The sequence below is a fragment of the Camellia sinensis genome, chromosome 6 (genome assembly GCF_055761805.1).
Source record: "Camellia sinensis isolate YWXY chromosome 6, ASM5576180v1, whole genome shotgun sequence".
Classification (NCBI taxonomy): Eukaryota; Viridiplantae; Streptophyta; class Magnoliopsida; order Ericales; family Theaceae; genus Camellia; species Camellia sinensis.
Genome location: NC_138966.1, coordinates 126,429,462 through 126,456,974, shown reverse-complemented (window position 1 = coordinate 126,456,974; position 27,513 = coordinate 126,429,462). Strand labels below are relative to the sequence as shown.

The 27,513-nt window shown below is 36.7% G+C and overlaps 2 protein-coding genes across 2 annotated transcripts; one reads left to right on the top strand and one right to left on the bottom strand.

The window, feature by feature from the left end:
• The first annotated feature begins 3,151 nt into the window (after window positions 1-3,151).
• Window positions 3,152-3,814, top strand: LOC145793565 (F-box/LRR-repeat protein 25-like). The gene has a single exon (XM_082876420.1). It carries the CDS (start codon window positions 3,152-3,154, stop codon window positions 3,812-3,814), a length of 663 nt encoding a protein of 220 aa, XP_082732546.1.
• Window positions 3,815-3,993: 179 nt separating this feature from the next.
• On the bottom strand, window positions 3,994-4,656 carry LOC145793564 (F-box/LRR-repeat protein 25-like). Its single transcript, XM_082876419.1, has one exon. The coding sequence runs from the start codon at window positions 4,654-4,656 to the stop codon at window positions 3,994-3,996; it is 663 nt and encodes a 220-aa protein (XP_082732545.1).
• Window positions 4,657-27,513: the final 22,857 nt, after the last annotated feature.

Genomic DNA, 27,513 nt, shown 5'->3' with positions numbered 1-27,513 from the left:
AAATATAATTGAACAATTGATTTTTTTAATCAACAAAAGAATGAAAACTTTATTAATGAAACGCACATACAATTTATGTGAATATTTATCAATAAAGGAGGCGCGAGTGCAAAGAGCATAGGTTCTCCTAGTTGAATAGTTATTAATATGTTCCAATTAATTCTGCTGAACAAAATAATAAGTTCATACTTTTTATGATGAATAATTTTAACTCATTTGGACTTATTATGTCTATCTTTTATGTATGAATATTTAATATTTGATCAATCTTAATAATTTGAAAAAAATAATTTTGTTCGCATATAAATATTTAAATATTGTATAAATGTTTAACTATGATTATTTAAATGCGTAATGAACAAAATCATCATCCCAATGATTTTACAAATGAGGAAAAAAAAAAAGAAACAAAAAGTCCTGTTTGTAAACAGTAATTTGTCTTTTTCAATGTTGTATTGTTTCGAAGCAATAATCAAAGTGTCATCCATGATGTGTAAATCTACAGAATTGATTGATTTCAATGTTCTTTAAACCGTAAATTTTTAAATATAATAATAATATTTTAAGTTGGGGATAGAAGTACAGTAGAGAAAAGAATTTATCTATATTACAATGAAAAAAAATGATGAAATGCACCCTTAGTTGTAATCTTTGTGTCTTTGGTTATGACTTATTATATTATTAGTTATGACTAATTGTGATATTTGTTATAATATTATTTTGGTTGTGATCGATGAGTTTTTTTTTTTGTTATACATTATGAGATATTTGATTATAATTCTTTATTTTATTTTATTTTTATTTTATGTTTTTTAAAGTTATGACTCATGTAAGATTAAATTATGGCATTTGTGGTAATCAAATCCACAAATGACGTAACTTATATATAATATACACCATAGCATTTATCATCTATATGTGATGGTGTACATATAATATATTGTATTTTGATGTATATAGTATTTTGTATTTTGATGTATGAATTCTTTGAATACACACTATCATTGTCCTTAATAATTCTTTTATTTAAAGATATTATTGTAATATAATGCATTTAGAAAAGGGAAAATTAGTTTAAGGTTCCTCTCCCATTTTTAATAATGGAAGAGATTCAAAATATTATTTTGTAATGTCTAAGGTCCCTCAACCCCCGACACCCGTATATTACAGAGAAATTTGATTTCCTCAAATCAAACTCTGTTCTACACTTGGCTATCATCGAAGTTGAGAGCGTGCTGCGCCACTTCCGCCGTCATCTGGTTCTTCTCTACCGCCGCCTTCGTCCACCGAAGCAAAGAAGAAATTGTGGAGTTTCCTCATGCACCATTGCAGAGAGAGAGCCCATCTCCTACATCACCCATGTTCTCTCTCTTCTCTCTGTAATTGTGATTTTTTAGAGTAGTGAGCTAATCAATCATCCATTCCATTCCATTCACAACCTAGTAGTTCCATTGATGTCAATTTCAACCCAAAATGCCAATCAATCAAACCCCTCACCGCAACCTCCTCTTTCCAGATCAAAATTCTCAAATCTCCTCTGCCAATACACTCTCCCCATGAGAACCACCGTTTGCGGTCGCCTCAAACTCGTTGAACAATGCAAAACAACCCAAGACTACGCCCTTGACATAACCACCACCACCCCCGTGAAACACAACCACACAATCAGCTTTATTTTATCAAACTCCAATGAAAACATTTCAGTTTCGGTGTCTGAAATAAACACTTGAAGAGATTTGCAAACCAGAAAAATTTCAATTTTTTTCTAGATTGAAATTTCTCTAGATCGATGTGTGAAGGACTTTTAGACATTATGAAAATATTGAATGTCTTTTATGCTATAAAAACTTTAATACCAGGGACCCTAAAAAAAATCCCCCTCTAGAAAATTTATTTTATGTAAATAAAATTACTTTAATTATTAATATGTATAAAATTTATCAATTATATGTAATTTTTTTAAAAGTTATAATAAATTGAAATTTCTTGAATAAAAAATATGATAAATTACACTTTGCAAGCCCGCACTTTGTACCAAATTTCACTTTAGTCTATGTACATGAAATCGTGATAGTCAACCCTCTACATTTTTGATTAAATTTCACTTTGGCCTTTACACATGAAATCGTGACAGTTAACTCCCTGTGCTTATGAAATCGTGACAGTTAACTCCTTGCACTTATGAAATCGTGACAGTTAACTCCTTGCATTACTAGTCAACCATCAATGTGTCTCTTTTGTTACTCCGTCATATAAGTCTTTAACAGAAGTCAATAATGCGACAAATATATGACTATAAATGAGGGTAAAAGAGAAAAATCACCAAAATTTTCCTGTCTATACACATTTTGTCTTAGAATTTACATCAAATTTTGATTGTATTTAGTTAAAAACAAAACGTAAAATATTGTGAACGATTAAGGAGATAAATTAGGATTTTACAAAAATTGGAATAATGAAATTTTGTTTTCTACAGTAATAGATTCTTCAATTTGTCTAGTGCATTTTTTTATTTATTTCAAAAACTACATTTTCTTACATTTTCGTCCTAAACACACACATATATATATTGTATTATATAATTCTTACATGCTTATCACGTGGAACAAAGTATATACTGGTGAAAAATGAAAATGATTTTTCTGTTTTACTCTCATTTCGTAGTCACATATTTGTTATATAACTGAATTTTGTTAAAAACTTAAATAATGGAATAATAGAATGGACAAATAGATATTTGACCATAAGTATAGAGCATTGATTGTTACGATTTTATATGTAAGAACTAAAGTATGGGAGATTGATTGTTACGATTTTATATGTAAGAACTAAAATAAGATTTGACTAAAAGTATAAAAAATTAATTATTATAATTTTATATATAAGGATTAAAGTAAAATTTGATACAAAATATAGAAATGCAAAGTTCATCCTAAAAAATGAAAAATACCTTCTTCCAAAGACGACAGCTAATAGCAAGCCTTAAATCCCTCAAAAAGAAAATCCCTATTTTCTCAATGTTCTTACATCTTTCCCCAGCCTCGCCAAACACCACCGCTCAGCTAGCTTCTCCAAGTTGAACGATTCACAAACACACAAACCAAAAAAAAAAAAGAAAAAAGAGAAGCTTGAACTGCTAAAAAAAGTAGGCATGAAACGAAAGAGGAATCAGAGGAAAAAGAAAGTAATCCATGATGGTGAAAAAGAAGAAGAAGAAGAAGACAAAGACAGAATCAGCAGTTTACCAGATTCCATTCTTCACGAAATCCTCTCTTCCATGGACGACCTCGCCTCCGCAATTCAGACCTGCGTGCTGTCAAAACGATGGAGGTATGTTTGGACTTCCCTCCCCAACCTCCGCTTCGATTTCGATCAACTAGATGAGGTCAGAATGTCTCGTTTCAAACGCTTCGTCAATCAGGTATTGTCTCTCCGAGATAACAACTCCAATGTCTACAGATTCTACTTCTCGTCCGGTTATCTTGTTGACCCATGCCTGTTCAAGAAATGCATATCTTACGCAGTTCGCCACAATGTTCAACAACTCCATCTCAACGCATTTGGTTATACAGAGCTCGATGATTTTCCTCTCTGCTTCTTTAACTATGCCTCTTTGAAAGAACTTAAATTGGCCAATTGTGGCAACAATAGTATGCTTCTGGACAAGCCCTTGCGATTTCCGGCATTAAAGACTTTGCATCTTAATCGTTTCGGACATGACTCTGCCAATTTCATCACTCAGACTGTTGGGAATTGTCCCAATTTGGAAACTTTGATTTTGGATTGCTTATACCTTAAGGCCATGTTTGTTTGAGTGGACATGAACTTGGGATTGAACTAATAGTCCAATAAAATTATTAATCCGATGTTTGGTTAAACAATTGAAATACAGACTAATTATTTTAAACTTGACTATTAATTAAAATAGGATACATAATCTAATGGATTCGTAATCCTAGGACTATTAGTCATGAGAATGTTAATCCAGTCCGCCTAAACAAACATGGCCTTAAGGTATAAGCAATCCAAAATCAAAGTTTCCAAATTGGGACAATTCCCAACAGTCTGAGTGATGAAATTGGCAGAGTCACGTCCGAAACGATTAAGATGCAAAGTCTTTAATGCCGGAAATCGCAAGGGCTTGTCCAGAAGCATACTATTGTTGCCACAATTGGCCAATTTAAGTTCTTTTAAAGAGGCATAGTTGAAGAAGCAGAGAGGAAAATCATCGAGCTCTGAATAACCAAATACGTTGAGATGGAGTTGTTGAACATTGTGGCGAACTGCGTAAGATATGCATTTCTTGAACAGGCATGGGTCAACAAGATAACCGGACGAGAAGTAGAATATGTAGACATTGGAGTTGTTATCTCGGAGAGACAATACCTGATTGACGAAGCGTTTGAAACGAGACATACTGACCTCATCTAGTTGATTGAAATCGAAGCGGAGGTTGGGGAGGGAAGTCCAAACATACCGCCATCGTTTTGACAGCACGCAGGTCTGAATTGCGGAGGCGAGGTCGTCCATGGAAGAGAGGATTTCGTGAAGAATGGAATCTGGTAAACTGCTAATTCTGTCTTTGTCTTCCTCTTCTTCTTCTTTTTCACCATCATCGTTTACTTTCTTTTTCCTCTGATTCCTCCTTCGTTTCATGCCTACTTTTTTTAGCAGTTCAAGCTTCTCTTTTTTCTTTTTCTTTTTTGGTTTGTGTGTGTTAGTGAATCGTTCAACTTGGAGAAGCTAGCTGAGCGGTGGTGTTTGGCGAGGCTGGGGAAAGATGTAAGAACATTGGGATGAGAGGGATTTTCTTTTGGGGGGCATTTAAGGCTTGTTATTAGCTGTCGTGTTTGGAGACGGTATTCTTCATTTTTTAGGACAACTTTGCATTTCTTTATTTTGTATCAAATTTTACTTTGTTCCTTACATATAAAATTATAATAATCAATTTGTTATATTTTTAGTCAAATCTTACTTTAGTTCTTACATATAAAATCGTAACAGTTAATATCCTACACTTGTGGTCAAGTGTCTATTTGCCCTTTCTATTATTCCATTATTTAAGTTTTTATTAAAATTCAGTCATATAACAAATATGTGACTATGAAATGAGAATAAAAGTATTTTTCACCGGTATGTACTTTGTTCCACGTGATAAGCACGTGAGAATTATATAATACAATATGTGTGTGTGTGTTTAGGACGAAAATGTAAGAAAATGTAGTTTTTGAAATAAATAAAAAAATGCAGTAGACAAATCGAAGACTCTATTACTGTAGAAAACAAAATTTCATTATTCCAATTTTTGTAAAATCTTAATTTATCTCCTTAATCGTTCACAATATTTTATGTTTTGTTTTAACTAAATACAATCAAAATTTGATGTAATTTTAGGACAAAATGTGTATAGATAGGAAAATTTGAGTGATTTTTCTCTTTTACCCTCATTTATAGTCATATGTTTGTCGCATTACCGACTTCTATTAAAGACTTGTACGGCGGAGTAACAAAAGGGAGACATTGACATTTGACTAGTAATGCAGGGAGTTAACTGTCACGATTTCATAAGTGCAAACGATTGACATTTGTGTGTGTGCGTGTGAATCGTTCAACTTGGAGAAGCTAGCTGAGCCGTGGTGTTTGACGAGGCTGGGGAAAGATGTAATATTGGGATGAGAGGGATTTTCTGTTTTTTTTTTTCTTTTTGGGGGGAGGGGGGGGGGAGTGAAGGCTTGTTATTAGCTGTCGTGATTGGAAGATGGTATTTTTCATTTTTCAGGGTGAACTTCGCATTTCTATATTTTGTATCAAATTTTACTTTAATTTTTACACATAAAATTATAATAATCATTTTTTTATATTTTTAGTCAAATCTTATTTTAGTTCTTACATATAAAATCGTAACAGTCAATCCCCTATACTTATGGTCAAGTGTCTTTTTGCCCCTTCTATTATTCCATTATTTAAATTTTTAACAAAATTCAGTCATATAACAAATATGTGACTACGAAATGAGAGTAAAAAAGAAAAACCATTTTCATTTTTCACCAATATATACTTTGTTCCACGTGATATGCATGTGAGAATTATATAATACAATATATATGTGTGTGTTTGTTTAAGACGAAAATGTAAGAAAATGTAGTTTTTGAAATAAATAAAAAAAAATGCACTAGACAAATCAAAGACTCTATTACTATAGAAAACAAAATTTTATTATTCCAATTTTTTTTAAATCCTAATTTACCTCCTTAATCGTTCACAATATTTTACGTTTTGTTTTAACTAAATACAATCAAAATTTGATGTAAATTTTAGGACAAAATGTGTATAGATAGTAAAATTTGGGTGATTTTTCTCTTTTACACTCATTTATAGTCATATGTTTGTCGCATTACTGACTTCTGTTAAAGACTTATATGACGGAGTAACAAAAGGAAGACATTGACATTTGACTAGTAATGCAAGGAGTTAACTGTCACGATTTCATAAGTACAGAGGGTTAACTGTCATGATTTCATGTGTAAGGACCAAAGTGAGAGTTAATCAGAAATGTAGAGGGTTGACTATCACGATTTCATGAATATAGACCAAAGTGAGATTTGGTGCAAAGTGCAGGCTTACAAAGTGTAATTTATCCTATTTTTTATTCAAGAAATTTCAATTTATTTTAACTTTTAAAAAAAAATTACATATAATTGATAAATTTTATACATATTAATAATTAAAATAATTTTATTTACATAACATAAATTTTCTAAAGGGGGATGTTTTTTAGAGTCCCTACTATTAAGTTTTTATAGCATAAAGGACATTCAATATTTTCATAATGTCTAATGTCCTTCACACATCGATCCAGAAAAATTTCAATCTAGAGAAAATTGAAATTTCTCTGGTTTGCACAAATTTCTCTAGTTTACAAATTTCTCTGATTTATACAAATTTCTCTGGTTTACAAATCTCTTCAAGCTTTTATTTCAGACATTGAAACTGAAATGTTTTCATTGGAGTTCGATAAAATAAAGCTAATTGTGTGGTTGTGTTTCACGGCGGTGGTGGTTGTTCGGTTTTCTAGCAGTGGTGGTGGTTATGTTGAGGGCGTGGTCTTGGGTTGTTTTGCATCGTTCGATGAACTTGAGGCGACCATGGACGGTGATTCTCATAAGGAGAGTGTATTGGTGAAGAAGAGTTGAGAATTTTGATCTGGAAAGAGGGGTTTGTGATGAGGGGTTTCATTGATTGACATTCTGGGTTGAAATTGACATCAATGGAACTACTGGGTTGTGAATGGAATGGAAGGGATGATTGATTAGCTCACTACTCCAAAAAATCACCATTACAGAGAGAAGAGAGAGAACATGGGTGATACAGGAGATGGGCTCTCTTTCTGCAATGGTACATGAGGAAACTCCACGATTTCTTTTTTGCTCTGGTGGACGAAGGCGGCGGTAGAGAAGAACCGGATGGTGGCGGAGGATTAAACAATGGCGAAGGTGGTAGAGCACACTCTCAACTTCGATGAAAGCAAACAAAACAGAGCTTGATTTGAAAAAATCAAATTTCTCTATGATATATGGATATCAAGGGTTAAGGGACCTTAGATATTACAAAATAATATTATGGATCTCTTCCATTATTAAAAATAGGAGAAGGACCTTGCACTAATTTTTCCTTTTCTAAATACATTATATTACAATAATATCTATAAATAAAAGAATTATTAAGGACAATGATTGTGTGTATTCAAAGAATTAATACATCAAAATACAAAATACTATGGTACTGTTTGGTGTAGCTGTTAAAACAAATTATAGATTATAACTTAACAGATTATAGATTATGACTTTAATCAGAAGATGTTAATCTGTTTGGTATAGCTGTTGGATTATAGATTTAAGTTGCTGAGTAGTGTTTGTTAAATAAGCTGTGAGTAACTTTTTTAATTATTTTTTATTTTTTATTATTCACTATTTGTCTACATTTTTCATAAAAAATAATAATAATATTTTATAATCCATTTGGGTCTTTTTCTATTTTTAAAAAAATAAAAAATAAAAAAATCTAAGAGTATAACCGTGAATTAACATATCCACGGCAGAAGCTGATAATCAGAAGCAGGGGGTGAACAGCTTCTCAGAATCAGCTTTTTTGACTTAAAATAAGTTGTTAGAATCAGAAGCTGTTTGCAATAAGTTTAACCAAATAGTCCCAAATAACTTTTTGAAAACCAGAAGCCATAAGCTGGCTCCAAAAAGCCCCACCAAACACCCCCTATATACATCAAAACACAAAATATTATATGTACACCATCACGTATAGATGATAAATGCTATGGTGTGTATTATATATAAGTTACATCATTTGTGGATTTGATTAACACAAATGTCATAATTTAATCTTACATGAGTCATAACTTGAAAAAACAATAAAAAAATGAATTATAATCAAATATCACATAATGTGTAACAAAAAAAACTCATGGATCACAACCAAAATAATATTATGACGAACATCACAATAAGTCATAACTAACAATATAATAAGTCATAACCAAAGACACAAAGATTATAACTAAGTGTGCATTTCATCATTTTTTTCATTATAATATAGATAAATTCTTTTCTCTTTTATACTTCTATCCCCAACTTAAAATATTGTTATATTTGAATATTTAGGGTTCAAAGAACATTGAAATCAATCCATTCTGTAGATTTACACATCATGGATGACACTCTGATTATTGCTTTGGAACAATACAACATTGAAAAAGACAAATTACTGTTTACAAACAGGACATTTTGTTTCTTTTTTTTTTTTCTCATTCATAAAATCATTGGGATGATGATTTTGTTCATTATGTGTTTAAATAATCAGAGTTGAACATTTGCACAATATTTAAATATTTATATGCGAACAAAATTATTTTTTAAAAATTATTAAAATTGATCAAATATTAAATATTCATACATAAAAGATAAACATAATAAGTCCATATGAGTTAAAATTATACACCATAAAAAGTATGAACTTATTATTTTGTTCAGCAGAAATAATTGGAACATATTAATAACTATTTGACCAGGAGAACCTATGCTCTTTGCGAGCAAGGATCCTCTAGAGTGATTTTTTTCTAAAGTTTCCTAAAGTGCTACATTGTGTGGTTGAGATTTACTGGCAAGTCACATCAATTTTTCTGATGTGACTTGTCAATAAATCTCAACCACATAATATAGCACTCTAGAAAATTTTAGGGAAATTTCACTCTAGAGGATCCTTGGTGGCTCTTTGCACTCACGCCTCCTTTATTGATAAATTTTCACATAAATTGTATGTTGGTTTCATTAATAAAGTTTTCCTTCTTTTGCTAATTAAAAACAGCAATTGTTCAAATATATTTTGTTGTATAATAATAATATGTTTAGACAACCAATGTCAAGCCAGATTAAAAAATTAACTGAGATTCAAATGTTACAATCACATATTTTTAGAAGATCATAATCCAAGATCTTCAATGCTAGCAATGGATACTCAAATCTATTTTATGTGACTTTGAGTAAAAAAGGAAGATTGTAGTGTGTTTTGAGTTAATAATCAAAAATCAAAAATATTAAAGATGTGAACTAACTAACGATGTGCACTGAGACATTTTATAGTGTTTCCCATTTTGGCACCAAAAAAAAAAAAAAAGCCACCTTTTGTTGAATTTTTTTCAAAACTATGTCAAATTTTTTTTTTTTTCCCGTTTGTCATGTCAAGACGAATTTAAAAAATATGTTGTTATTAAAAAATTTCAAAAAAAAAAAATCACTAAGGACGAAAAATAAGTCAAAAAAAATTTGCTTATTTTGGATTTTTTTTTTTTTGTCTTTTCTAAATTTTTTTTGGTTTTTTTAAAAAAAAATATAATTTTCTGGTTCGTCTTGTCAAGTTGAATCTAGAAATCTAAAACTGTAAATAAAAAAAAATTTTAAAAAAAATCACTACAAATGAAAATAAACCCAAAAAAGCCAAAAAAAGTCATTCCCAAAACACCACGGTATTATTAGAATTTCTCTAATAATTAAAAGGGATAAATTACAATAAATCCCTTTAAATTATGACTAATTTACATTTTATCCGTGAACTTTAAAAGTCAACAGTTAACTCCTCACAGTATTATTTTATTACAGTTAATCATTTTATATTAGGACTCTGTTAGGAATTTACAGAAGATTAGATCATGTGTAAAACACATGACACATTTATTAAGGAAAAATTACTCATAAATCCTATTTGGAGAAATGTTAGTCCATCTAGTCCTACATGTTTTCTAATAAACCAACTAGTCCTTTTTATTTATAGTATGTATTGTTGATTTGATTTAGTAATATTTAAGTTTACTTGTTTGCCTTTTATTGTAATTATGTTTTTTATGCTTTTTTGGAATTGAGTGTATGTGGATAAGGTATGGTTTAACATTTTTATTTTTTTTTAGAGATTTCATGGAGTGATTGTGAGGACTATTGATGTTACCTACTTAGTGTTACATTATTGATGCTAAATTATTTGCGTTTTCCTAGAGAGGTGTGTGGGTTGTAACGTTCACATTTATCTACATAACATCAGCCCAGAGCCACAGTGTTGTACCATTAAGCCTCCCACTAACAATCTATAACATTAGCACCAAACATCAACCACATAACATAACATAACATCGACATAGTTTGACAATTCCCAACAATTAACAGCCACTATCCCTTATCACCACCAAACGCCACCAACATTTTCAGGCATACATCCTCCCACTAGCCCCTAACATTACAAAATACACACCCAATCATACAAACATTAGCTACAACATCATGCGTCTATTATATTACATACATGTACAACATCACATTTGCAATCATTGGTAACCCCCACACTCCATGAAAATATTACAACATTAGCCAACAAAACCATGTATCTGTCACATTACAAGTATGCACAACATCACATTTGCAATCAATGGTGAACTCCAAATCTGCGACGTGAACAAGGTTACCTAAAACCCCACATGACGCACCAATTAAACAAAAACTCATTTCGAATATCGACCTTGATGTCGTATTGTTCCGCAAACAACCAAACTAACATCGAAGACAGCCATACTTGTTGCCTTCGCACTAACACACAATCAACAATGCCGTTGACAGATTAATTTTAAATCGCTGACGTTACGTCCTCGATGTTAATCGCACTCCATGATATCTCAATGCCCACGCCGCTTCGCCTCTATAAATTTGATAAAATAGGTTTTCATGATTTTCTAGGATTTTTTGAGGGTTTTGTAATGTTATTTGGGGAATAACGAATTCTGGGTGTAACGTTCCCAAATCCAGCGTTCAACTCACACAAATTGAGGATCAACACTACAACATCGTCAAGGAAACGCTGACGTTCCCATTTTTGAGCTTCTGGTTTGTTCGCAACGAAGGAAAAAGGAAAAAATGCTATAGATTCTATTTCAACACACTTATTTATCTCAGTGCACACATTTAATGAAATATTATTTTAATGATAATTATGTCCTAAAATAAAATAACCATAATGGACATCTAACAACACTCATAATTTATATCAAAATATTCTCTGTACACATCTTTAAAAAAAAATAAAAAAAATAAAAAAATCTCAATATAAATCTTTTGAGTAAAAAAAATTAAACCTTAATTTCTCCATCGTTTGTCACTTATTTCATTATTTCTCAATTTAATTATTACACGCTCTATACCCATCTACATAAACATTTACATAAACATTTGAAATCATCATCAACTATAGAACTTACTTTCATTTTTGTGTTACAATGCTAAAAACAATACTGAAAATATGAAAATAGATTCACTGAAGTACAATTTATAGTTTAAAAAAACCATTTTTCTAACGATATATATCAGTTATATCAGAGAGATTATTCCATCTTCCTCTTATGCTTAACAATTTTCCTTGCAACCAAACACCTACTCTCTCTCTCTTTCACACACACAAAATACACTCCTGTCAAACCTCTATCTCTCTCTGTCCCCTCTGTACGAACCCACCCTATCTATTTATATTTATATATATATATATATATATTTAATGTAATTTCAAGGCATATTCTGGCGATGGGTTGGTGGTGGTGGTGGGTCTGATTGCCGCCGTTAGAGCCAGAGAGCTCTGGCGTCTTTGAGGAGACAGACTAGGGTTCCGTTGATGTGACAGGCCATGACGGTTTCAATCCCACCCAAGAACTTGCCGCTGACAAACACTACCGGAAAGGATTGCTACTTGTGGGTGTCTTCAATGGGGTCTTCAATGGAGGGATGCGATGGAGGTCTTCAATAGTCTTCCCTTCACTTTGGCTGTTGAAGTTTGTCTGGAACTGTAGCACTGTCTACAATTTTCAACATGTGTGTATGAGGAGGGTAGTGTGAGTACCCTATCAGGTATAATTGAAACATTTTGTGGATTGAGAATAATAATTAATAATTAAATTAACAATGATATGCATTGAGATAAGGTCGTGTGTGGAAATAGAATTTCTTATACTTTTGGGTTTTTTGATAACTACAACATCACCTAAACACCCACTGTACCCCTCTAAACAACCAACCCATGCGTTACATTCGTGGGCTCAAGTGTAATTAACATTGACATGGGACCAATCAATTTACAAAATAAATTATAGGACTAAATGGTTTAAACTATCTAAACTTAAGATTTATTGGTGTTTTCCCCATTTATTAACTTTTATTTAAAAGTTTTCATTTATTTAGGCATATTTAAAATTTTCTATTTAATTTACATTTATTTTTTTGTTACACATTTAATTTTTATTTTTATTTTTATTTTAATCTATCAGATTACAATGAAACCAATAAACTATATATCAAAGGAAAGATGTGATATATTTTCATCAGCAAATCTTTTGTGCTTTTTTATTCTTTTCATCAACAAAGGCTAAAAAAATTATTTTTTGTTATTAAAAAGAGAAACTGAAGTTTGAATTTTGGGTAAATTATAAATATGTGTGAGTGATTTTCTGATCACACTGCCCGTTTAGTAATCAGCTAGAGAGCACCGGCAGAATAGATGACTTCAGTTAACCTGTAACAGAAAGAGAAGGCTCCGGCGGTGGTTCTTCCACCCGGAGGCACTCCGACGATCAAGTCAGTATATATCTCAAAGATAATCAATAATGCTAAACTCACTGCTCAAAGCATAAATTGCGTACCTTAGACCCACGAGGATGCCTCTCTTTTATAATTAACTCAATCCTAGTCCCACTAGAAGCCTGACTTCTATGGACTCCAATTCAGTACTTATTTTAGACTCCTCAAGAGATAAAGATAAACTCCCTCAGATTTTTATCCTCATCTTGACTAAGTCTCCTTTTCATTCTAGGACTCTTGTCCCTTATCCGTTTATCTCGGATTCCGACATCTTCGGAGATAACCTCGGCATAATGACTAGAACATGTGGCACCTCGGCTGACACATCGGCGTCGCCTTGCCACGTGTTGGTACTCAGAAAATATATTCCCACAATTGCCCCCTAGGTTCTATTATCTCGGCATTTTGAGGTGATGGAACCTATATCGGTACTTCCTTCTGTACATCGGCTCAAGAACTCCTCAGCCGAGATCATTTATTTCAGGCCGACATGTTTTCTTCAAAGAACAAGAATTCCAGTGAACTCTTTCACGTGTATGAGCTGTCATACACCATAATTCAACCGTTTTTAGCCACGCATTTCTTTCTTACTAGTTCGTACCTGTGACGCGCCCGTAAGTCGTCTCTCTCTCACGTGCACCGTCTGACGTATATGTTCTTCTAGGCGTATTGATTACTTTTTGCCACCATTTTTCATTTTTAACAAAACATTTTCTTCGATTTCTCCCTTTTACCTTATTCTTATTTCTGGAAAACTTTTTCTTTCTCTAGCTTTTCTCTTTTTGAGTTCGCCATTGTTCAAGCTTTTTTGCTCTGAAACTTATTCCGTTTACCCCTTCCGGCGTGTTTTGCACCATTTTGTTGCCTTCACGACCGTCATCTGATTTCGGCGATCTTTACATCGGCTTCATATTTTCTGGTAAGCAAATCTGTTTCTCCTTATTCCAGTTTCTTGATTTTTTCTGGAATTTCTTGTTTACTACTGTCTTGCTCAAACAATTCATTTGTGAATCATACATCTGAATGCATTGATTTCGCTTTTTGTTTATACCTTAAATACATGTACTGTTCATAGTTTTCTTGCACGTCTTGCCACTGTTCTTAGCCTTCAACCCTTTGTATTCTTCATGTTCTTGATAGTCCATCTCTGTTCTTGATTTTGAAACTCCGCTTTTGTTTTCTGTTTTTTGTGTCTTTTCCAGATCTGTGCCTTTGATCTTCATCTCCATAGTTTTAGGTTTGGGATTTGTTTGTAGAACCCACATTTTAGGGCAAAACTGAAACATCCCTTACAAATCTCTACACCAACTAAAACCTAGGTTTTTTGCCGAGGTCCCAATAACCCTATTTGAACCATCTTCTTATTGAAACCCAATACCTTTAGTTATCCTGACATCATGGGTACGTGGGAACATCAGGTAAACACCCCCTCTAAGCTGAAATTTTTTAGGCAAGAGTTTGAAATTCCAGCCGATGTCAATCTGAGGTTGGCTGGGGATGATGACTCCATCATACCTATAGAAAACTCCATGCCCTTCCCTGTGGTTGCCTTTATCGAGTGTGGACTCCGGTTTCCACTTGACCCCTTTTTCTACCAAATCCTTCACTTCTACAAGTTGAACCCAATGCAACTTGCCATCAATTCTTACCAAGTTATCACTGGCAGCATAGCCTTAGTTAAACAAGAGAATGCCAGAATTACACTTGCCGATTTCCAGTACTGTTACACCATGTGTCGTCTTAGAAAAGACACGGACTATGTCTATTATCTTAAGTCGAGATCCACCGAATATAAAATTGTAGCCGACCTCCCAAACTCCAATAAGGAAGCTGGAGACGATTACTTCATTGTCTCAGGTAATTGGGAGTTTTAGCTAAACGACGACCTCCATCTTTATCCTTTAAGCCGAACTGTTTTGCGGGAAGGAACTGGTAAGGGCCACCCTTCATAAGTTTCTTTTTATCTTCTTGCATAAATTGTTCAATACTCTTGTTCTAATGTCTGTACTGTTTTTATCTTTGCAGTTCTTCCTCAGCCACCAAAGAATTTTCTCCAATCTTTCTATCCCAGCAAGGATTTGAAAAAACTTCTGAACTTACCGATTCACAAACGAAAGGCGCCTCTGCTCCTCAACTTTATCCCAACTTATAAGTCAGCCTTGCCCGACGTCCCTAAGAGGAAAAAGAAAAGCCTCTCTCTACCTTCTGCCACAACTCCACAGACCGCATCCACATCTCGGACAGATCAGGGGTCAACTTCTGATCCAGCCGAGCAACCGTCAACTTCAGCTCCATACTTGGTTCCAATTTCACAACGCCGCCACCGACGCCAAACAGTTCCTACTGCTGAGATGGGTCGCGCAAAACCAGTTGCAAAAGATCTTCTAGCTAGCATTCCTTCATCTGTTGACGATCAACCAGCACAAACCCTTCTTTCACCGAAGCCGAAAAGAGTAAAAAAAGCTCAGCCAAAAGCTAAAGTTACTCAAGTTGAGTCTGAGGATGCTCTGCCAATCTCCAAGTTGGCTGAGAGTAACAAGTCTCAACCTTCTGCTAGGAAGAGGCGCTCTGAAGCCCAACCATCAGAATCCCCAAAATCCAAAAAGCCAAAGTCATCCTCCGCTACAACTTCGGGGTCTAAGAAGCCCGCTGCCCCCTGGGCACCCGAAATTACTTTGGAGGATAAGCCAGTCATGGCAAACGATAGTGCCGAGGATATTAATGTCGGTGTTGCGCTTAGCACTGCTCTGTTGCTACCAGGCGACTTGGAGCGAAACGCCGAGTTGAGCGCATATGAAAATTATGCGTTGATGCTTCAACGCTCTGTTCAAGTAAGTGTCTTTCATCTGGCACTTCTTTTTTTTCTTTTTCATACTTAGAAATTTTTGCAATAACTTTTACCCTGTGTTTTCTTCAGGCCATCCAGCATGCCCACTCTTTTTCTGTTCAGTCTTTCGAAAATCGGCAGAAGCTGGCTGAGATGAAGAAGGAGTTCTCTTCCCTCCAGAAGACCAACAAAGGTCTTCAATTAAAGATGAAAAAATTGGAGGACCAAGCCGAGGCTGCAATCAAGGCTCAGACCAATGTCGAAGAGAAGGTTGAGGCTGCTGAGGCTATCAGGAAAGTGGCTGAGTCTCAAAAGAGAGAAGCCGAGGAGAAAATGGTTTAAGCCGAAAAGGAGCTTCAGGAGGCACTGGCCACCAAAGAAGCCGAAATAAAAGATGCCGACGAGAAGACGTATGCCCAAGGCATGGCCGACGTCACAGATGCCTACGAACAGCAGGTGAAGGAGGCATGCAACAAGGGTTTCACCCTTGGTTGGATGTCCCTTCTAAAGAAACTCAATGTCCCAGAGGACTCACCGTTGAGGAAAGCTGATGTTATTCCTCTTCCATTCCCTCCAGCTCAACCTCCAAGTCAAGACGTCGGCGAATCTGAGTTTGAGAATGGTTATGAGGAAGAGGATGAGGCTTTGGTAAGAAAATCCAAAGATGTTGATGGGACCAAGTCCTCTCTTCAAAATGAGCAAGTCCTAGACTTGACTCAAGATGAAGAAAGCGATGAGGTTAACAAAGATGCTGCTAATGAGAAGGAATCAGCCGATGCCATCCTTGCTGATAAGAACCTTGATGATACTCTTGTAGAAATTGACGCTGAGGTCGCGACGGATAAGGCTGCTGAGATGTCTTCTCAACAATCATTTGATCTTCAAATTCAACCAACTGGTGGAGAGAAGTCTTAGCTTCATGTTTTTCTTTTGCTTAATTGTATTTTGTTTCTTCTTTATCTTTTGGAACAATATAAGCCTTTTGTATGGCCGATGTGCCCTTTTCTTGATGAATGCTAATGCAACTTTTCTTTTCTAAGTGCTTGTACTCTTGTCTTCTCTTCATTGCTTCTACATGATTCTATACTTAGAATATTCTGTATGTCTTTCACACACTTTTCCTTCTTTGTACAATCTTCTCGGGGTGACACACCTCGGATAGACAAACTTCTTGTAAACTTTTAACAAGTGTTGAACATCATACTGGTTTAACTTAACTTGTAAATTGTCTACAAATTTCAACAAGTGTTGAACAATCACTTCGGCTTGACTTCAACTTGTAAATTATCCACAAATTTCAACAAGTGTTAAGTAATGATTTCGGCTTAACTTCAACTTGTAAATTGTCCACAAATTTCAACAAGTGTTAAGCAATAATTTCGGCTTAACTTCAACTTGTAAATTGCTACAAATTTCAACAAGCGTTAAGCATTACTTCGGTTTAACTTCAACTTGTAAATTGCTACAAATTTCAACAAGTGAAGATAAACAATAATCTCGGCTTAATTTCAACTTGTAAATTGCTACAAATTTCAACAAGCGTTAAGCATTACTTCGGTTTAACTTCAACTTATAAATTGCTACAAATTTCAACAAGCGTTAAGCATTACTTCGGTTTAACTTCAACTTATAAATTGCTACAAATTTCAACAAGTGAAGATAAACAATAATCTCGGCTTAACTTCAGCTTGTAAATTGCTACAAATTTCAACAAGCGTTAAGCATTACTTCGGTTTAACTTCAACTTGTAAATTGCTACAAATTTCAATAAGTGAAGATAAACAATAATATCGGTTTAACTTCAACTTGTAAATTGCTACAAATTTCAACAAGCGTTAAGCATTACTTCGGTTTAACTTCAACTTGTAAATTGCTACAAATTTCAACAAGTGAAGATAAACAATTTTGTCTTCTCTCTGCCCCCAATGTGAACCTGAGTTCCACTTGGGTTCTCATTATTTAGAAACAACATTATGCATCTTTTGTCAATTCACAAGTCTTGGAGAATTCTGCTAAGATTTTGTTAATGACGTCGGCAAAAAATAACAAGGAACATCTAATGATAGAAAAATTTCAAATTACAAGTGTTCCAGGGTCTTGGCAATGCTTTGCCCTCATTATCTTCAAGCCGGTATGCTCCATTGCCCAATACCGAAGTAATTCTGTAGGGTCCTTCCCAGTTTGGGCCAAGCTTGCCCTCTCTGGGATCCTTCTTGTTGCCAACAACTTTTCTTAGGACTAGGTCACCGACCTGAAAATCCCTTGGATTGACCTTCTTATTGTAAGCTCTAGCAAGCTGCTGCTGGTATGCTGCGAGCTGAATTGTAGCTTTCTCCCTTCTTTCTTCTAAGAGATCCAGATCTCGGGCTAGAAGTATATCATTAGTCCCATTCTCTACTCCCTGGGTTCTGATCCCTGGGATGCCGATCTCCAGTGGGATGACTGCTTCTGTGTCGTAAGCCATGGCAAAGGGGGTTTTCCCTGTTGATCTTCTCGACATAGTCCGATATGCCCAGAGTACATTAGGCAACTCGTCTACCCACTTTCCTTTTGCTGTCTGCCTCCTCTTCTTTATCCCATCCAAAATTACTTTGTTGGATGCTTCTGCTTGCCCATTGCTTTGGGGAAAACTTGGTGTTAAAAAGTAATTCTTTATCTTGAATTTCGCACAAAAGTTCTTGATGAGTTTGCTGTTAAACTACATTCCGTTGTCGGCAACTATTACTCTTGGAATGCCAAATCTGGTGATGATGTTTCTCCATATGAAGTTCTTGACATCCACATCTCGGATCTTGGCAAGAGGTTCTACTTCTATCCACTTCGTGAAGTAATCTGTTACTACCAGCAAGTACTTCCTTTGCCTAGTTGCTTGGGGCAATTGCCCAACGAGATCCATGCCCCATTGGGCAAATGGCCATGGACTGGATATAGGGTTTAGGTCAGCAGCTGGCTGGTGTATCAAAGGTGCGAACCTTTAGCATTGTTCGCACTTCTTCACGTAGGCTTCTGCATCTTTTTGCATATAGGGCCACCAATTCCCCTGGGTAATGGCCCTGTGAGCTAGTGATCTGCCCTCAGCGTGGCTTCCACAAATCTCTTCATGAATTTCATATAAAAAATCCTCAACCTGCAAAGGGTGTACGCACCTTAAAAGGGGTCCAGTGAAGGACCTTCTGTAGAGATGTCCATCCACTGTCAGATTGAATCTTGCCGACTTCAATCTAACCTTGTGTGCGTCCTTATGGTCTTCTGGCAGCTTTCCCTCTTTTAGGAATGCAACAATTGCATCCATCCAGCTTGGTCCCAAGTCCACACACATTGCTTCTTGTTCTGTGATTGATGGTTCTATGCTCGGGCCTGACTAATTATCAATCATTATTGTCCTTGTTTTTCCCGTTTATATTGAACTTGCCAAGTTGGCCAATGCGTCGGCGTGGCTGTTGTCATCTCGGCTAACTTGAAGAAGTCGGTAGTTGCGAAACAAGGCTGCCAGCCTGATGACTTCCTTTGCGTATGCCAACATTCTTTCATCTCGGGTTGCAAACTCTCCTGTTGTCTGATTCACTATAAGTTATGAATCACAAAAAATTATTACCTCATCTGCTTCTGCTGCTACTGCCAGCTTTACTCCTGTAATCAATGCTTCGTATTCTGCCTCATTGTTTGAGGCCTTGAACCCTAATCGAATGGACTGTTCCAATATCTCCCCATCAGTAGATATTAACACTATTCATGCCCCCACTCCTTGCCGGTTTGAGCTCCTATCGACAAACAGGCGAAAGGAGTCGCCGATGTAAATACTGCAGGGTCTGAGTTTTTCCTTTCTTTGTTCTTTTGCCTTTGGTTGGGCTTCTCCTTGTTTGCTTGGACATCGTTCATCTTGGCTCAACGGAGCCCGATGTTCGATGGATTCTGGCATGAATTCGGCCACGAAGTCGGCCAAAACGTGGCCCTTAATTGCTGTTCTCGGCCTGAACTCCAGGTCGTACTGGCCCAAGGCCACTGCCCATCTTGCCATTCTTCCGGTTAAGTCTCCTTATTGTAACAAGGACTTTAGTGGGTGCTCTGTTAGCACTATAATCTTGTGCGCTTGAAAGTAATGATTCAACTTCTTTGAAGCCATTATTAAGGCCAGCAGCAATTTCTCTAGTGGTAGGTACCTTGTTTCTACATCGACCAAGATTTTGCTTACCTAATAAACAGCCTTTTGCTTCCCTTTTTCCTCTCGGATTAGCACTGAACTTACTGCGTATTCTGAAACTGCTAAATACAAAAACAGTTCTTCCCCAGGTTCAGGTGTTGAGAGGACTGGAGCCGTGGTCAGATATTTCTTTAGGTCCGCCAAAGCGGCATTACATTCTTCAGTCCATAGGAAGTCTGTGGCCTTCTTCACCAGGTTGAAGAAAGGTTTACATTTGTCTGAGCTTCGGCTTATGAACCTGTTTAGGGCTGCGGCCCTTCCAGTAAACATCTGAACCTGTTTTGCCGATGTCGGGCTTTTCAGCTCTAGGATGGCCTTGATTTGATCTGGGCTGGCCTCAATGCCCTTTCTTGTTACCAGGTATCCCAAAAACTTACCTGATCCAACTCCAAATGCGCACTTCGATGCGTTGAGTCGGAGCCAGTATGTTTTGAGTATATCAAAGACCTCTTTTAGGTCGGCAAGATGACCCTTAGGTTCCTTGGTCTTCACGACCATGTCATCGATGTAGACCTCTACTGTTTGGCCAATCAGGTGTTTGAACATCTTGGTTACCAACCTTTGGTAAGTTGCTCATGCTTTTTTCAACCCAAAAGGCATTACCTTGTAACAGTACAGCCCTTTCAGGGTGATAAACGCTGTCTTCTCCTCATTTGGGGGGTACATGGTTATCTGGTGGTATCCCCTGTAAGCATCCAGAAAGCTCATCCTTCCATGTCCAGATGTGGCGTCTACCAACTGGTCAATTTTGGGTAGAGAAAAACTGTCTTTGGGACAAGCTTTGTTCAGGCTTGTAAAATCTACACAGACCCTCCATTTACCATTCTTTTTCTTTACTACCACAGTGTTTGATAGCCATGTTGGATAATTGACTTCTCTGATAGCCCTGGCCTCCAGAAGTCTGTCTACTTCCTCCTCCACTGCTTCGATGTGCATCAACGTCGGTCTTCTGGCTCGTTGTATTACTGGTTTGGCTGTCCCGTCAACGTTCAATTTGTGGCATGTGACCTCGGGGTCAATGCCAGGTATTTCATAAGGCGTCCAAGCGAACACCTCTATGTTTGCTCTCAGAAAAGTTTCCAGTTCTCTCTCTTCTTCTTCGGCTAAGCCCGAGCCGACAAGAAAGAAGCGTTCTTCATCATCCTCCTGGACGAGGACTTTCTTCAGTGCTTCTTCACTTTTCTCGGCTGGCTCCTTGCCGACATCCTCTAGGACCTTCATGTCCTCGTCTTCAATCTCTGCCTTCTCCGGTTCTCGAATGTTGCAGGTGGATTTCATTGTTGCCATAGAGCAATTCTTTGCCTGCAGTTGATCTCCTCTGATTTCTTCAATCCCATGCTCTGTTGGGAACCGTAGTAGTTGATGCAACGTTGAGGGAACTGCCCCCATTGCATGCAACCATGGCCTTCCCAAGATGATGTTGTATGGTGAGGGCGTATTAATCACCATGAATTTTGTCTTGATCTTCTTAGTGCCGGCTTGCACTTCCAAGCTTGTTGCGCCCAGTGGCCACGTCGGCGTTCCATTGAAGCCGACCATCGGGCCATTGGATTGCTCCAAGTCATTAGGATGAAGGCCCAACTCCTTGTAACATCTAACATACATGATGTCGCAAGAGCTGCCTTGATCAATCAGGATGCGTTTCACTTGGAACTCCCCAACCTGGAGGGATACTACCAAGGCATCATTATGTGGGTACTGGACCATCTCTAAAAAGCTTCTGTAAAGGCTATCGTCGGTCCCTGGCACTCTTCAGGCCGAGGTCTTTTATGTCCGACCTGGTTCACATGCTACAGGTGTTTTACCTTCTAGGTCTCCCCTCATATGTCGTTTTTGTTCACCTTTGAGTGAATTACATTAACCACCCGTGGTCCTCCTGCCTATGGTTGCTGTGCTGGGGGAGGCGGAGCTGTTGGTGCTTGAGGCAATCTTGCCTGTTCTTCCCTTGTCCTAGCCTCATCGACAAGGTCCCTCAGATGGCCTTGCCTCACCAAGTCTTCTAAGTGTGCTTTTAGGGCTCTGCAACCCTGAGTTGGGTGCCCTTCTTCATTGTGGTAAGCACAACGCCTACCGACGTTTTTTCCCATAAATTCCCCTGGTGCTCTTGTCGGTGCTCTGAAATAGGGTTGGTTTCGTATTTGATCCAGGACTTTGTGGACCGGGATTCGAAACACAGTCGTCACTGCCTGTTTAGCCCTCAATTCCGTTTCTTGTTTGATCGATCCATTGTTACCTCGGCTTCGCTTTAGCGAGCTGTTTCCTTTCTCCTGCTTTGTCTCTTTGTTTCCCGACGTATCCTCCTCGACTCTGGCGTACTTTTCGATTCTCGCCATGAGTTCTTTCATGCTTTTTGGCAATGTCTTTGCCAAAGACTTCCGTAGTGGGCAGTCATCTTTCAGACTGTTCTTGAAAGACATGGCCACCACCTCTTGGTTGCATTCGGGTATTCAATTGAATATCTCGTAGTACCTTTTTGCGTAGGCCCTAAGGTCTTCATCCTTGGTGATTTTTAAAGCCATCAGTGTGTCGACCCTCAAGGGCTGTAGTTTGTTCGTCACAAACCTGGCCACAAACATCTCAGCTAGGCCTTCCCAAGTCTTTACGCTTCCCTTCGGTAGTTTATGGAACCAATCTGATGCAATCTCCCTGAAGGATGAGGGGAATACTTTGCAGAGCAACGGCTCGTTCCCACTATATAATGCCATTGAATTCAGGTATAGTCCAACGTGAAAGTTGGGATCTGACTTACCATCATATATTTGGAACCTCGGTATACTGAATCTCTTTGGTGCTTCAAATTTGTCTAGTTCCACCGAGAATGGTGTCCTCGGCTTAGCCGGGGAAGTTACCTCAGCTTCAGCATTCTGTTGCTTCCTTTTGAGGTAATCTCTCAAGTCTTCTTTACTTCTCCCTGGAGCACGGCTATCTTTGGACTTTAATTTTTTTGGCACACTACTTTCGGCCTCGTGGTGGGCCTGTTTTGATCTTTCTCCATGGGTTGTGTCAAAGCAGAGCGCCTGTCCTTGAACATGCCGATGTTCTTTGGGCTTTGGGTCCTTCGTGTGATACGTCCTTCGGGACTCCTCTCGTCTCGGCTCCTCTCGTCCGACTCCCCTGGAAGGTCGGTGAGAGTGCCTTCCACTCCTGGTGTGCTGAGGGGCTTCGGGGATTGTTTTCCTTCCTCCCTTCTGGGTATTAGTTGCTGGAATCGATGTGTCCTGCAGCGGGTACGATGGTTGCATGACATTGTTTTGCATCATGAAGTTGACGACCGACTACAGGTCTGCCAACTTGTTTGCCAATTCTTTTACTTCTTTGTCCCTCCGTAGGCACCTATCCTTTCATACTTGGAGGTTATCTTCGTTATAGTACTTACTTTGGTCCGTTTTCTTTGAAGTGTCGCCCTCCTGGACGATGTCTTTCTCTCCGTGGCCCTGGTCACGAGTTTCTGTATTGTGGTTGTCTCCTTCAATATCAAGGTCGATAGGTCTGCCACTCCCAGCAAGAGTGTCATCCCCAATCTTTTCCTTCTGTCCGTTACTGGCCATCTATTCTTCAAGTTTCCCACAGACGGCGCCAAATTGTGTGAGTGATTTTCTTATCACACTGCCCGTTTAGTAATCAACTAGAGAGCACCGACAGAATAGATGGCTTCAGTTAACCTGTAACAGAAAGAGAAGGCTCCGGCGGTGGTTCTTCCACCCGGGGGCACTCCGACGATCAAGTCAGTATATATCTCAAAGATAATCAATAATGCTAAACTCACTGCTCAAAGCATAAATTGCGTACCTTAGACCCACGGGGGTGTCTCTCTTTTATAATTAACCAATCCTAGTCCCACTAGAAGCCTGACTTCTATGGACTCCAATTCAGTACTTACTTTGGACTCCTCAAATGATAAAGATAAACTCCCTAAAAGCTTTATCCTCATCTTAACTAAGTCTCCTCTTCATTCTAGGACTCTTGTCCCTTATCCGTTTATCTCGGATTCCGACATCTTCGGAGATAACCTCGGCATAATGACCAGGACACGTGGCACCTCGGCTAACACATCGGCGTCACCTTGCCACGTGTTGGTACTCAGAAAATATATCCCCACAAAATATATTCTTAAGATTTGTTTAAAATACGAATTGTCTCATATAGTTTTGAAAATTAAAAATGCATTCCCATTAGAAATTTTTATTTAACAAAATTAACATAAAAAATAAATTTCCTAACTATTCTCCTATACAACAATAAAATTATCTAAATTGTTAATTGAAATATATTTTTGACATCAATAAAAACTATTAATTGACTTGACAATTTATTAATAAAATTGGTAACTTGTTATATGATTAGAAACCTAAAGAGACGATATATAATTTCTAAAACTCTACAGAATAATTCATATTTTAAGTAAAATCTCAAGAAATGCATTTATAATTTATCATTTTTTTGTTCATAGTTAACTTTTTTGTTTTATATATGACTTTTCAAACCTTTATAGACTAAAAAGATCTAAAAAACAAAAAATTCTAAACCTTTTTACTAAAAAAATAAAAAATAAAAAACATTTGTAAATCTTGCCAAACATGGTAGGTTGTATCAAAAATGTGATTTTCTTTTTTCTCAGGGTGGTTGGCAACACTTTAAAAAAATCGACAATGCTACGTAACTCAAATTTTGTGGCTCAAAAGTGGCTCAAATGGCCAAAACGACGTCGTTTTGAGTACAAAACAACATAAAAATGGCCAAAACGACGTCGTTTTGACCATTTGAGCTACTTTTGAGCCACAAAATTTGAGCTACGAGATGGTAAAAAAATACATCATTTATATAACTATATGGGGAAATTATATGGTTGGGGTGTGTGTCATATGCACCCCTAGTTATGATCTTTGTGTATTTGGTTATAATTTATTATATTGTTAATTATGACTCATTGTATGTTGGCTATAATATTATTTTGATTATGATCCATGAGTTTTTCGTTATACATCATGTGATGCTGTGCGATCAGTTATTTTTTTTAGTTGTGACTCGTGTAAGATTAAGTTATGACATTTGTAATAATCAAATTCACAAATAATGTAATTTACATATAATACACATCATAACATTTCTCATCTATATGGATTGTGTACATAGAGTAATGCATGAATTCTTTGAATACAACATTATTATCCTTAGTAGTCCTTTTATTTAAAGTTATTATTATAATATAAATTTATTATTTTCATGGAGTGTATTAAGAAAATTTATAATATGTAAATAGAATTACTCTAATTATTAATATGTATGAAGCTTATCAATTATATGTAATTTTTTTAAAAAAATTACAATAAATTGAAATTTCTCTAATAAAAAATAACAAAATACCATCCTTCAAAACATGTCAAGGAAGATCATTTTTAACGTTGTATTCGATTTTTTTTTTCAAATTCAATTTTGATGAAAATGGTCTCCAACCTATTCATCAGATTAGTATGAAATGAAGAGAGTTTATCTCTTATACACAACCCTATGAATTTCCTCTCTGCTTCTTTAACTGTACCTCTTTAAAACAACTCAAATTGGTCAATTCTGGGTGCGTTAGTTTGCCTGTGGACAAGCCCTTGCAATTGCCGGCAATAAACACTTTGCATCTTCATCGTTTAGGAGATGACTCTACCAATTGCATCACTTAGACTGTTGGGTATTGTCCCAATTTGGAAACTCTGATTTTGGAAAGGATGTGATGTAGTGTCATGTGCATAGCATGTGTTAGATAGTGTATCCTATAAATAGAGGATTACCACATCACTTGTAACTAACTTGGATATATTGAATTGAATTGAATTGAAAATTTCTCTCTCTAATATCTCTCTCTAAGTTCCTCTCTCTATAGTTCTTGATTGACCCATCATATTTTGGTATCAGAGCTTCAGGTTTATTGTTCCTAATTCATGTTCTAAATGCATGAATTGTGGGAGAGATATGTACCTCTAAATTTGAAACCCTAATTACGAATCACAATCACAATCACAGTTGTGTGAGAAGCCATCATGAAGCAGTAGTGGAAATTCCGTCGAACTCAAGACATAGAATCGAAGTTCGTGGTTCGCAAATGTGTCTCAAATCGTGAATCGCAACTTGGGGTTGAATTGATTTCGCGAGTTGTCCTTCGTGATTTCTGGGAGCTCGATTGAAGATTTTCAGTTCTTTCATGATCAAGATTTGACTTGAGATTCTTCGAAGTTGGGCTTCTCACAGTCGAATTCAAAGCCAATATCTGAACTCAAGTCCAAGCCCTAGTCAAGATCCGAGTCGCAGTCACAAATCGAAGTTGTTGTTCACATTGCGATTTCAAAATCACAAAACACATCGATTCAAAGTTTGTTGGATTTTCTCAATTGCGAATCTGGGTTTTGTTCTCTTGCGATGAAATCATACCTGGGCTGTCTTTGAAGTTGTTCTGGACTCGATTGATTGAAATCAACATGTGGGTAAGTGATTCTTGGAGTCTTTAATTCATCTGTGTTGAATTTCCTATGTTATATCAAGTCTCGAATTCTTTAAATCTGTGTGCATCAATTTGGGTTCAATTCTTGTCTTCAACATTTTGGGTCTTGTCTTTGTTGTGACATTATCTGTTCACTGTGCTGAGATTGTATATTGGTGCACTGTTTTATCAAATATTTAACTGGGTGAGATTAATGTGTCTTTGCATATTCTTGGGAATTGTTCAATGGCTCAATGAGGTCAAGGTCATAGGGGTGGTCGTGGTAGGGCTTATGTCTCGGATTTGGGTGATCATGATGGGGATAATGGGATTCCGTATCCAAGAGATGAGATGGCCGAGATGAGACGGCAAATTGTCGCGTTAATCGAGACTGTGCAACATCTCCTTCCTCCTACCGAGGGTAGTGATGGTTCCGATGAAACCGAGGGTGGTATTCATCATTCTTTTAATAAGATCTTTTGGGCCCCACGATAGCGTTGAACGGATGTGGATAGAATGGAACGCAAATGGGAGAACAATATCAAGACTGAACTTCCCGAATTTCATGGAAGCCTCAATCCCGATGAGTTCATCGATTGGCTCAACACCATTGAGCGGATCTTTGACTATAGAGAGGTCTCCACTGAAAAGAAAGTTAAGCTTTGTGGCTATTCAATTGAAGGGGAGAGGTTCCGCTTGGTGGGAACAACTTCAACTCAACCGTCGCCGATGTGGGAAGAAGAAATCTAGGATTGAGAGAAAATGAAAAAGAAGTTAAAGGGCCATTTTCTACCATTCAACTACCTCCAAAGTGTTTATCAACACCTTCATGTTCTCAAGCAAG

Excerpts from the sequence above, each read along its gene's own strand:
- LOC145793565 (XM_082876420.1), top strand. The coding sequence starts at position 3,152 with ATGAAACGAAAGAGGAATCAGAGGAAAAAGAAAGTAATCCATGATGGT.
- LOC145793564 (XM_082876419.1), bottom strand. The coding sequence starts at position 4,656 with ATGAAACGAAGGAGGAATCAGAGGAAAAAGAAAGTAAACGATGATGGT.